At 42.0% G+C, this 13,521-nt stretch overlaps 1 protein-coding gene across 3 annotated transcripts in view; it reads right to left on the bottom strand.

Annotated features, from left to right (window-relative positions):
- ALS2 (alsin Rho guanine nucleotide exchange factor ALS2) overlaps positions 1 to 13,521 on the bottom strand; it is a 136,332-nt gene that overhangs the window by 14,817 nt on the left and 107,994 nt on the right. For all 3 annotated transcript variants that reach the window (XM_056536993.1, XM_056536992.1, XM_056536991.1), the window contains exons 27-28: positions 9,817 to 9,974; positions 787 to 915 (exon numbers count right to left, since the gene is read on the bottom strand). In XM_056536993.1, coding sequence (XP_056392968.1) covers positions 787 to 915; positions 9,817 to 9,974 — 287 coding nt within the window. The remainder of the gene's footprint in view (positions 1 to 786; positions 916 to 9,816; positions 9,975 to 13,521) is intronic.

The following is a 13,521-nucleotide window of genomic DNA, read 5'->3' as shown; positions in this document are numbered from 1 at the left end:
AACATTTTTTAGTGTGCTTTTCTCCCAGTCTCTCTGCTTACTGCAGGATACGGGCTTCATGGACTTTCTATAGAATATTTTCCTATAGTGAGGAGAGAGACAGAAGGAAAAGTGCTTAACCGAGTGCTTCTCCCCATTAGTTCTAGCATATTGATGTGGGGCATCTCAGTACCCAGATCTCGACCAGTTCAGGTATGTCTTTATGACAAGTGAATTATTATAATTTTTTTAAATAACAGTGACACTTAAAAGGGGATCTGTCAGCTATATTTTCCACCAAAAGCTGTAGACACCACTGGATAGCTGTTAGCTATAAAAGCTTACTGTATCTGGAGCTGATAGTGGTTGTCAAATGTATAAAATTGCCTTTTTATTTCTCAGCCAAGTGTCAAGGAAGCGGGGCCAAGCTGCTCAAGTGCCACCGCCTGGCACACCACCTTGCTTGCTCTTACTTCCCAGTTCCAATATAATAGACATACAGGGCTTAGTACATGAGAGCTGGAGATGCTGGGAGGTGAAAGTGAATGAGGAGGTGTTCCAGGCTCTGGCACTTGAGCAGCTCGATTCCGCATCCTTGGCTGAAAAATAAAAAGGCGATTTTAGAAGTTTGGCAACCACCATCAGCTTCAGGAAAGGTGCAGTTTCCCACAGCTATCCAACAGTGTCTGCAGCTCTTAGCAGCAAATACAGATGTCAGATTCACTAAGAGTTAACTAGAAAACAAAATTACCATTGATAACATAAGTATTATCTAAAGTAAAAATTGTTAGTTTCAGATATGTTTACCCAGGTTCAGGAGATTCAGCCTCTGAGCTTGTTCGCCCATTGCAGATATGTGGCTTGTCTGGGGATTCTTTGAGGGTGGTTGATGGCTGAATTGTGCCACCTTCTTCAGGGAGGTCAGGAAACAAAAATCTGAAAAACAGAAAAACACCTGTTTTATACAGGTACTAAAATGCAGCCATTCCTTAACCCTTTAGTGACACAGCCCATTTTGGCTTTAATGACATGGCCAACTTTCATTTTTGCATTTTGTTTGTTTCCTCATCACATTTTAACATCCAAAAGCCTTTCAATTTTCCACCTACATGTCCATTTAAGGCATTGTTTCCCAGCCAGGATGCCCCCAACTGTTGCAAAACTACAACTTCCAGCAGGTATTTTTAATATTGCACGTTATATATTTTCCTTCTATTTTAATCTGTATACACTAATTAAAGCTATCTTTGAACTGGGGGCTATAAGGAGAATTTTGTGTGCCCTTTGGGCATTTGTGAATCTGGTATTACAACATATATGGGATAAAATAAAAAAATAAAAAAGAGGGTACTCAGTCCTCAGCAAACTAACCCAAAAATTAGGTAATATGATGGTTGTCAAAAATTGGAAAAAAGCTGTTTCCAAATCTATATGGAATTTATTAAAATCAATACAACAAATATATGAATAATATATATAAATCAGCTGCAGGGCCCTATGGCTGTAAGTATTATAAAAAATATATATAAACCTGGAGATAAATAAATAATAATAATAATACAGACAATTTGTAATAATGACTTGGAGGCATGGAATTGATTAGGACCGGTCCTGTAGAAGGGAAAAAAATGAATAAATAAAGAAAAAAAAGGAGAAATAAAAAAAAAATGAATAAAAAATTTAAAAAATTGTAGAACAAGTCCTAAAAACACAAAGTAACAGTTCGCCGTTGTTTCATGAAGTTGTTGCCAAGCCAGTAAAATGGCTAGTCTAACAAAAATCCTGATAATCTGTAACAAAAGTCCTAAAAGAAATAATGGGAATATATCTTGTACAGTGGTCCCTCAACATACTATGGTAATCGGTTCCAAACGGACCATCGTTTGTTGAAACCATCGTATGTTGAGAGATCCATGCAATGTAAAGTATAGGACAGTGCTCTACAACCTGCGGACCTCCAGATGTTGCAAAACTACAACACCCAGCATGCCCGGACAGCCGTTGGCTCTCCGGGCATGCTGGGAGTTGTAGTTTTGCAACATCTGGAGATCCGCAGGTTGAAGAGCATAGGAAGTTGTACTCCCCTGTCTCCGCCGCTCCGGACCGTCACCGCTGCCCTGGATGTTGCCTTCCATCGCTGTCGCTGCTTCCCCGGCATCCTCGCTCTCCGTCGCCGCCATCACGTTGTTACGCACGCCGCTCCTATTGGATGACCGGACGGCGTGCGCAGCGACGTGATGATGACGATGGAGAGCGCCGACGATGCAGGGGATCCCGAAGAGGACGCGCCGGAGCCCCGAGGACAGGTAAGTGATCGTCAGCGGACCACACGGGGCAATGTAAACGGCTATCCGGTGGCAGCTGAAGCAGTCTGCGCTGCCGGATAGCAGTTTATGGGATGGCCCCGACATACAAAAGCATCGTATGTTGATGCTGCCTTCAACATGCGATGGCCCTCGCATGTTGAAATTATCGTATGTCGGGGCCATCGTAGATCGGGGGGGGTCACTGTATAAGTGAAATAAATGGCAGCAAGCCTCATTCCATATAAACAACACCAGAGATAGAATTAACACTTTAGGAGTCTGGCAGTCTGGCTGTTGGCATCTGCCGGTGAACTTTTCCTGAAAATGAAAGTCACAGGCACCAAGTGCCACTCACCCACTCCACGTAAGTCCTGAGGGTCCCGGGGGATGTTAGCTTCTTGCTCCAGCTGGGAGCAGCGAATGCACCGGCAAGTGCGATCGCTCGCTACTGCGAGCTCCTGACGTGTGACGTGGGTGGTCACGTGACACAAATTTCAGTCGGCTGATCAGATGGATTTCTTTTAGTTTTACTTGCACAGGGTCTGAAGAGTGTCTTTGGATTGAAAATGTGTACACGCCCTGTTGTCTTCACAGGATCGGTCCTAATCAATTCCATACATCCAAGTCATTATTACAAATTGTATTATTATTTATTTCTCTCCAGGTTTATATATATTTTTTATAATACTTACAGCAGTAGGGCCCTGCGGCTGATTTATATATATTATTCATATATTTGTTGTATTGATTTTAATAAATTCCATATAGATTTGGAAATAGCTTTTTTCCAATTTTTTAACCATGCATCCATCATATTACCTAATTTTTGGGTTAGTTTGCTGAGGACTGAGTACTCTCTTTTTTTATTTTACTCCATTTTGTTCTCTTGGGTGAGAGAATTCTCAGTTAACCTCGCAAGCATGAATCAAATGGTTTTGGATGCATATTTCATGTGTTGAATAATTTCTTAATATATCCACATAATGGTCTAAACCTTGCTTTTCTGATACAGAGCCCCAAATCCCCTGCATGGACAATATAAATTATAATAATAAAAAATATAATAATTATTATTATTATTATTATATCTATCTGCAGCCATCCCTGGAGAGCTGTTATGAACTAACTGCATACTGGTATTTATTGAAGTCAACAACAGTGGTTTTTAAGAGTGGATATTTACGGTAAACAAAAGGTACATATTATTAGCATTTCATCAACCTCACTATACAACTTCTCATAGGACCCGTTAACAGTGTACTCTGTGTGATAAAGCTTCTCTATTACAGAGCTCCAAAGCTGCTTTCAGTTTCCAATAATACAGAGCCAAAATTATTGCTCAGCTTATTATTACTTCATTTAAGTCATAGACAGTGACAGATGTCTGTAAAGGTAATGTTGATCGGAACTACATACTGTAACATGTTTTCTTATAATTTGTAATTTTATTTATTTATCATTTCATATTATTCAGCATGCAGCCATATTCCCTGAGCATTTTGCACAACAGTCCAGGGGTTCACCCTACTGACTTCAATGGGAGAGTTTTTTTTTTTTAAACATGGTCTGTGCATATGTTATTGTGGAGGCGGGGAGCTGTGACCATCACCTATTGTGAATGGTCTGATCCAGGATTATTTATATACTGTGCTATACACTTTTCACTGATGATATGGAGGATATTAAAAAGTGATCTGTTTAGAACAGGAAGAATCAGTTTGCTTTGTGGTCAGAATGAAAATTGCAAGCCTTCTAGATTCATTTATAATGCAGATCATAAACAATTAGAAAAACATTGCACAATATCCTTTAAAAATAGATAGCATTCCTTAAACATCAGTTTTTCACTTCAATTAAACAGTTTTAGAAACTGATTGAGACTAGATGCCAAGTCAGAGATCTCCCCAGAAGGAAAGAATACCCATCTGCAGACAGCACTGTTTTGCTGTACAGCTAAATAGAGAGTACTATGCACTGCCCACATACACAATGGGCTATACTGATATTAAATCAGCTAGGTGAAAGTGAAGAATAATGAGTTTTATGGTGGTGCTGCACAACAGATGCTTCAGCTGAATACAGTCTTATGCCACAAAAAAAAAAAAAAAATGAAAAGATTGGAGCACTCACCATAGAACTCTTAACTGTAATCTTTATTCCAGATGGATAAACATATGTTCAACATATTTGTGCAGAGTAGATACAGCAGGAGCATGCACCTGAGCGACAGCCACTGTTTCACGCCAGTTGGTGTTTCGTCAGGCCCCTGATCAACGGCAAACTGCCACTGGCGAAAAACAGCGGCTGTTGCTGAGGTGCACGTTCCTGCTGTATGTGCTCTGCACTCTGTACGAAGGTGTTGAACGTATGTTTATCCATCTGGTATAAGGATCACCGTCAAGAGTTTTATGGCGAGTGCTCCAATCTTTTCATTCTTTTTGTCAGGCTATTTGGTACCGATATAACCAGATGTTATAATATGAAAAAGATAAAACATGGCAAAGTGTCCGCCATGTTGTATGAATTCTCAGAAGCCCCCAAGTAAGTAGGCCTAAGTGGAGTTCATTGAAAGATCACAGTATATCTAAAAATGTGTATTCCTCTGAAAGTTTGCAAAGGTATTCTCTCTCTAAGGCTGGGTCCACACTACGTTTTCTCCCATACGGGAGCGCATACGGCAGGGGGGAGCTAAAACCTTGCGCTCCCGTATGTGACCGTATGCGCTCCCGTATGCCATTCACTTCAATGAGCCGACCGGAGTGAAACGTTCGGTCCGGTCGGCTCATTTTTGCGCCGTATGCGCTTTTACAACCGGACCTAAAACCGTGGTTGACCACAGTTTTAGGTCCGGTTGTAAAAGCGCATACGGCGCAAAAATGAGCCGACCGGACCGAACGTTTCACTCCGGTCGGCTCATTGAAGTGAATGGCATACGGGAGCGCATACGGTGACATACGGGAGCGCGAGCTTTTAGCTCCCTCCTGCCGTATGCGCTCCCGTATGGGACAAAACGTAGTGTGGACCCAGCCTAAGAGACATGTATACAGAAACCAAGGGGTCTGGCAAACAAGTCAGACAATGGTCTGTTGACAATTTTACAAAAACAATGACAAAAGTCTTGAGAGAAGCAAATACTTGAGATCTTAAAATCTTAACTGTGTTAGTTGAGATGTAAACACAATAGGTTTCATATGTACTAACCTAATGATACCGGGGACTGTAAACAAAAGACCTGTCCCTAAGAGTCAGTCAACAAGGTGCAGATTCAGCCAGCAAACGGTGAAATACAGGTAAATGTCTTTTTATAAAACATTCCTATATATGATCTTATAATATGATCTCTGTAGCATTAATATGTATACAGTATTGATATATATATATATTATATATATATATATATATATATATATATATATATATAGATAGTGGCATTATAATGATTATTATTATTATGTATATAGCTATGTAGCTAAATGCTGTGTTCAATTGTCTAAATAATGTGTGGGATGTCCATTCATGTAATTTGAGTTGCCTGATAAGTTAATTCAGGAATAATATATCATAAAATGATAAATATAGTAGCCATGATACATGAAATAGATATATCTGTCACTTATGGTGAATGTAATCACACATAGAATATACAGTTATAATTAATGATTAGCTGTGATGTCATGTGACTAGACATGTGACTAGCCCGGATCTCCATACACACATATTTGTTTGGGTGGATCTTTAAGACAGAAAACAAGCTAAGAGCACTTCAAAAAGATAGCAAGAGGAAGCAACACAGATCCCAATTACTGAAGTTCCTAGAGGCTATCGGAAGGGGCAGAGCAATGAAGAGTCAGGGGAAGAGTATGTTCCATAGCCCACTCTTCTCTGCTAACCGGTTATGACTACAGGCATTCCCATGGACCCTGGGCAGCCATCTTTCTTTTAACCAGAAGAAATATGCCTGCACTCGGTAAAATACACAGGTTTCTTATTTGATTAACCCCTTAAGGACGCAGCCCTTTTTCACCTTAAGGACTGAGCCCTTTTTCGCAATTCTGACCACCGTCGCTTAACGCATTAATAACTCTAAAATGCTTTTACTGAATATTCTGATTCTGAGATTGTTTTTTCGTGACATATTCTACTTTATTTTGGTGGTAAATTTTCATCGTTACTTACATCCTTTTTTGGCAAAAAATCCCAAAATTTCATGAAAATTTAGAAAATTTAGCATTTTTCTAACGTTGAAGCTCTCTGCTTGTAAGGAAAATGGACGTTCCAAAATTATTATTTTTTTATTCACAAATACAATATGTTCACTTTATGTTGGCATCATAAAATGGACATATTTTTACTTTTTGAAAAAATTAGAGGGCTTCAAAGTAGAGCAGGTCTTTTTGAATGGATGCAGCTCATTTATGTTTCATTGGGTGGGGTGGCTGAAGTGTGTGCGGGAGGAAAATCGAATTGTGGGATTTGTAGTAAAAAACTAAAAGTCAAACAGGAAATACCAGTTCACAAAAAGCTATCCAAAGTGTTATGGTAATCACACAACATAGCCATTTAGCCCCAAGACAAGTGCAGATCCTTCCTAAGCATGTCCATTACTGTCTGCCAGGTACGTACTAAAATCACCTTATGGTGGAAAACACCTTTAAGGACTCAGGGCGTATGGGTACGAAAATTAGGGGGATCGGGGGATGTCCAAGACACCCCTGGTCCCCCTGAAGGGCTAGGAGTTAGGTGGAAGGGGTGCCACCCCTCCTGTCCCTGCTATTGGTCATTCAGAAGTGATAGACCAATAGCAGATCGGGGGCGGGGGGGGGATTAAAGTTCGGTTCCCCCGTTCTGCCCACCCACAGTAGTCCGGGCAGAACGGGGGAACCGATGGTGACCGGCGTCGGAGGTCCACTTACCATCGGCGACAATCGGCGGCGGTGATTGGCGGGCGGCAGTGACGTGTGGCTGGCTCTCTGCTGCGGTGTGCTGCAGACTACGGAAGCCGGTGATTTGACTAGCAACATCTGGAGGGCTACAGTTTGGAGACCACTATACAGTGGTCTCTAAACTGTAGCCCTCCAGATGTTGCAAAACTACAACTCCCGGCATGCCCAGACAGCTGTTTGGGCATGCTGGGATTTGTAGTTTTGCAACAGCTGGAGTGCTACAGTTTGGAGATCACTGTGCAAACTGCTGTCTCGTCATGCTGGGAGTTGTAGTTGCGTACCTCCAACTGTTGTATAACTACATCTCCCAGCATGCCCTTTGGCGATTTGAAACAGCTGGAGGCACACTGGTTGGAAAATACTGAGTTAGGTAACAGAACCTAACTGAAGGTTTTCCAACCAGTATGCCTCCAGCTGTTGCAAAAGTACAACTCCTATCATGCACGGTCTCTCAGTGCGTGCTGGGAGTTGTAGTTTTGCAACAGCTGGAGGTTTGCCCCCCATGTGAATGTACAGGGTACATTCACACGGGTGGGTTTACAGTGAGTTTCCTGCTTCAAGTTTGAGTTGCGGCAAATTGTTTACAAAGCCCCCATGGTGTCAGAACAATGGATCCCCCCCACATGTGATCCCATTTTGGAAACTACACCCCTCACGGAATGTAATATGGGGTGCAGTGAGCATTTACGCCCCACAGGTGTCTGACAGATTTTTGGAACAGTGGTCCGTGAAAATGAAAAATTTAATTTTTAATTTGCACAGCCCACTTTTCCAAAGATCTGTCAAACGCCAGTGGGGTGTAAATGCTCACTGCACCCCTTATGAAATTCTGTGAGGGGTGTAGTTTCCAAAATGGGGTCACATGTGGGCGGGGGGTGTCCACTGTTCTGGCACCACTGGGGGCTTTGTAAGTGCTCATGGCCCCCGACTTCCATTCCAAGCTAATTCTCGCTCCAAAAGCCCAATGGCGCTCCTTCTCTTCTGAGCATTGTAGTGCGCCAGCAGAGCACTTGACGTCCACACATGAGGTATTTCCATACTCAGAAGAAATGCGGTTACAAATTTTGAGTGGCATTTTCTCCTATTACCCCTTGTAAAAATGTAAAATTTTGGGGGGCAAAATAGCAAAAAAATGTTTTTTCTCATTTACACATTTTACTTTTTTTTTCTGTTCTGGCACCATAGGGGCTTCCTAAATGTAACATGCCCCCCAAAAAACATTTCAGCAAAATTCATTCTCCAAAATCCCATTGTCGCTCCTTCCCTTCTGAGCCCTCTAGTGCACCCACGGAGCACTTTACATCCACGTATGAGGTATTTTCTTATTCTAGAGAACTGGGGGTTACAAATTTTGGGGGAATTTCTCTCCTTTTACCCCTTGTAAAATTTCAAAAAATGGTTCTGCAAGAACATGCAAGTGTAAAAAATTAAGATTTAGAATTTTCTGCTTCACTTTGCTGCTATTCCTGTGAAACACGTAAAGGTTTAACAAACTTTCTGAATGTCATTTTGAATACTTTGAGGGGTGCAGTTTTTATAATGGGGTAATTTATGGGGTATTTCTAACATGAAGCCCCTCAAATCCACTGAAAAACTGAACTGGTCCCTGAAAAATTCAGATTTTAAAATTTTCGTGAAAAATTGGAAAATTGTTGCTTAATTTTGAAGCCCTCTTATGTCTTCCGAAAGTAAAAATATGTCAACTTTATGATGCCAACATAAAGTAGACATATTGTATACGTGAATCAATATATAATTTATTTGGAATATCCATTTTCCTTTCAAGCAGAGAGTTTCAAAGATAGAAAAATGCAAAATTTTCTTGAAATTTTGGGATTTTTCACCAAGAAAGGATGCAAGTAATGACGAAAATTTACCACTATGTTAAAGTAGAATATGTCACGAAAAAACACAATCTTGGAATCAGAATAATCGGTAAAAGCATCCAAGAGTTATTAATGCATCAAGTGACAGTGGTCAGAATTGCAAAAAAGGGCTCAGTCCTTAAGGGGTTAAATTAATTTAATAAAAGAAATGGCTGAAAATGCCCCCTCAGTCAGTCACTGGGTCACAGAATCCATGTTGTGATGGATTTCACCCTTTAAGCCCTTACAAGCAGGAGGCAAGGCAAAGCTGTGTGCTGATGCACTGGATTCTCATAACAGGCAAAGAAAAGAAAAGTGGCAGTATGGCTCATATACTTTATTACTGGATTTCTAATCCTTTGCATAGGGAACAAATTATATATTTTGCAGCATTCTATGCATGAAGGAACATACAAACAATGAGGGCAGGCCTTGCTGAGGAGGGGTCTGATAGCTGCCAGTAGGGATTTCATAGATGATTATAAAATACTGTAATTCACAGGAAGTAACCAACACAAGGAGAGACTGACATCTTGTCTACACTAATCAGCATGTGACGGATTGGTAATCAGTTTAAAATTATTTAACGCAGCTACCAGAAAGGGTACTAAATGTATGCACGAAACTGAACTGGGATAAAAGAGAATAAACAACAGGAATATTGCTGATGGGTAGCAGTATGTTTACAAAAGAAACAAATGATGAATTAAACTGATGCCTTACCTTACCAGCTGGAAGATCCGCTTGAGGTAAGACTTAATCTCTCTTACTGCTTCTTTTAAAAGTCTTCGGTTGGCACCTACTCCTACATAAGTCATTCTGTACACTGCCACCAAAGTTTCCAAAAGCCGTCCTAGCTGATGCATTGGGGTTTCACAAGCCTACAAGAAATAATAAAATAAGTTGTTAGCAATAAACCCTCTAATTCTAAATCAGAGCAATTTCCTAATATACTAATGAGAACAGCAATATACCGTATTTATCGGCGTATAACACGCACTTTTTAGGCTAAAATTTTTAGCCTAAAGTCTATGTGCGTGTTATACGCCGATACACCCCCAGGAAAGGCAGGGGGAGAGAGGCCGTCGCTGCCCGCTTCTCTCCCCCTGCCTTTCCTGGGGTCTAGAGCCCTGCTGCCGGCCCTTCTCTCCCCCTGGCTATCGGCGCCGCTGCCCGTTCTGTCCCCCTGACTATCGGTGCCGGCGCCCCATTGCGTCCCCTGCGTCGTTGCTATGCGCTGCACGGCGCATGACGTCAGTGCGCCGCGCCGTGCATAGCAACGACGCAGGGGACGCACGCCGGAGGCCTGCAGCAGCGTGGACCCGACCCCGGCAACAGGTAATTATGCCACCGGGGATGGGGGGAGGCAACGGGGCAGCGGCGCCGGCAATGGGTGCTGCTGCCCCTTCTCTCCCCCTGGCTGTCGGTGCCGCTTCTCTCCCCCTGGCTATCGGCGCCGGCAATGGGGCGCCGGCACCGATAGTCAGGGGGACAGAACGGGCAGCAGCGCCGTTAGCCAGGGGGAGAGAAGGGCCGGCAGCAGGGCTCTAGACCCCAGGAAAGGCAGGGGGAGAGAAGCGGTCAGCGACGGCCTCTCTCCCCCTGCCTTTCCTGGGGGTATATCGGGGTATACACGCGCACACACGCACCCTCATTTTACCATGGATATTTGGGTAAAAAACTTTTCTTACCCAAATATCCTTGGTAAAATGAGGGTGCGTGTTATAGGCCGGTGCGTGGTATACCCCGATAAATACGGTACGTTGTTATTTTACTATGTATCTAAATCAATAATAGTAACCTAATGACAATAACACTTTGATCCTCACACATGTGCTTCTTCACATCTATGCTTTCTCTTGCATTCCGAGCCCTTTGCTCAAGCTATGGAGAGTTTACTTTTAACTGCTACCTTAATTTAAAGTGTACATGTCACTTACAAAAACGTTTGATATGTCACAGGGACAAGCCAAAAGTTTTGATCATTTACTCCTCGGCTCCTAGCAATTTGTGTCTCGCTGCCCCATAAACTAATAATGGAGCAGCGAGACTTAGATTGCTACTAGCAGGGGATTGAACAGCTATGCAGCGCACTTTTCCTGGTGAAGGTCTCAGCACTAAGACCCTTAACGATCAAAACCTTTGACATGTCCTAATGACAGTACCCATTTAATCTCTTGATGCAGGAGGAGTATGCCACAAGATTATGGTAAAGCGATGTCATAGCAACTTAAGGCCTCTGTGCGTACAGTAACAGCTCTGCTTGTACAGCATGTGTACAGAAAAATTAATAGATGTACTGCAATGGGATTGAATTGAATAGGCAAACGAAAGATTGCTTATTGGGGTGACTTAGAAGGTGTACAACAAAAAGTTAAAAAAAAAATATTTAAAAAATCCCCTCCCCCCTGCATAATAAAAATTCAGTACACCCCCCTCCCCATTAAAACATATCTATCTATCTATCTACACAGTCATGGTCGTAAATGAAGGCACCCCTGAAATTTTTCAAGAAAATTAAGTATTTCTCACAGAAAAGGATTGCAGTACCACATGTTTTGCTATACACATGTTTATTCCCTTTGTGTGTATTGGAACTAAACCAAAAAAGGGAGGAAAAAAAGCAAATTTGACATAATGTCACACCAAACTCCAAAAATGGGCTGGACAAAATGATTGCCACCCTTTCAAAATAGTGGAAAAATAAGATTGTTTCAAGCATGTGATGCTCCTTTAAACTCACCCAAGTAACAGGTGTGGGCAATATAAAAATCACACCTGAAAGCAGATAAAAAGGAGAGAAGTTCACTTAGTCTTTGCATTGTGTGTCTGTGTGTGCCACACTAAGCATGGACAACAGAAAGAGGAAGCCTTGACAGAGGAATGGATGTGGATATAGTGTTTCTGGATTTTGCTAAAGCGTTTGATACTGTCCCTCATAGACGTCTGACAGGTAAGTTAAGGTCTTTGGGTTTGGAAACTTTCGTTTGTAACTGGATTGAACACTGGCTCATGGATCGTACCCAGAGAGTGGTGGTCAATGATTTGTACTCTGATTGGTCCCCGGTTATTAGTGATGTAACCCAAGGTTCAGTACTGGGCCCGCTTTTGTTGTAACTGGATTGAACACTGGCTCATGGATCGTACCCAGAGAGTGGTGGTCAATGATTCGTACTCTGATTGGTCCCCGGTTATTAGTGGTGTAACCCAAGGTTCAGTACTGGGCCCGCTGTTGTTTAATTTATTTATCAATGATATAGAGGATGGCATTAACAGCTCTGTTTCTATCTTTGTAGATGACATTAAGCTTTGTAGCACAGTACAGTCTATAGAGGATGTGTATAAGTTACAAGATGACTTGGATAGACTAAGTGTCTGGGCATCCACTTGGCAAATGAGGTTCAATGTGGATAAATGTAAAGTTATGCATCTGGGTACTAATAACCTGCATGCATCGTATGTCTTAGGGGGGATAAAACTGGCAGAGTCACTGGTAGAGAAGGATCTAGGTGTACTTGTAGATCACAGACTACAGAATAGCATGCAATGTCAGGCTGCTGCTTACAAGGCCGGCAGGATATTGTCATGTATAAAAAGAGGCATGGACTAGAGGGACAGGGACATAATACTCCCCCTTTATAAAGCATTGGTACGGCCTCACCTGAAATATGCTGTTCAAACTGTGAATTTATGGAACAGTCTACCTCAGGAACTGGTCACAGCAGGAACAATTAATAGCTTTAAAACAGGGTTAGATACATTCCTGGAACAAAATAACATTAACGCTTATGAAGAAATATAAAATCCCATCCCTTCACCTATATCGCGCCACACCCCTACCCTTCAATTCCCTGGTTGAACTTGATGGACGTATGTCTTTTTTTCAACCGTACTAAGAGAACTGTCTGAGGACTTGAGAACCAAAATTGTGAAAAAATATCAACATTCTCAAGGTTACAAGTCCATCTCCAGAGATCTAGATTTGCCTTTGTCCACAGTGCACAACAATATCAAGAAGTTTGCAACCCATGGCACTGTAGCTAACCTCCCTGGGCGTGGATGGAAGAGAAAAATTGATGAGAGGTGTCAATGCAGGATAGTCTGGATGGTGGATAAGCAGCCCCAAACACGTTCCAAAAGATATTCAAGCTGTCCTGCAGGCTCAGGGAGCATCAGTCAGCGCAAACTATCCGTTGACATTTAAATGAAATGAAACGCTATGGCAGGAGATCCAGGAGGACCCCACTGCTGAGACTACATTTTGCCAAAATGAACTTGAGTAAGCCAAAATCCTTCTGGGAAAACGTCTTGTGGACAGATGAGACCAAGATAGAGCTTTTTGGTAAAGCACATCATTCTACTGTTTACTGAAAACGGAATGAGGCCTACAAAAAAAAAGAACACAGTACCTACAGTGAAATATGATGG

This window comes from Hyla sarda, chromosome 8 (genome assembly GCF_029499605.1).
Source record: "Hyla sarda isolate aHylSar1 chromosome 8, aHylSar1.hap1, whole genome shotgun sequence".
Classification (NCBI taxonomy): Eukaryota; Metazoa; Chordata; class Amphibia; order Anura; family Hylidae; genus Hyla; species Hyla sarda.
The sequence above is the reverse complement of the archived record's forward strand: the minus strand, read 5'-3'. Positions and strand labels throughout refer to the sequence as shown.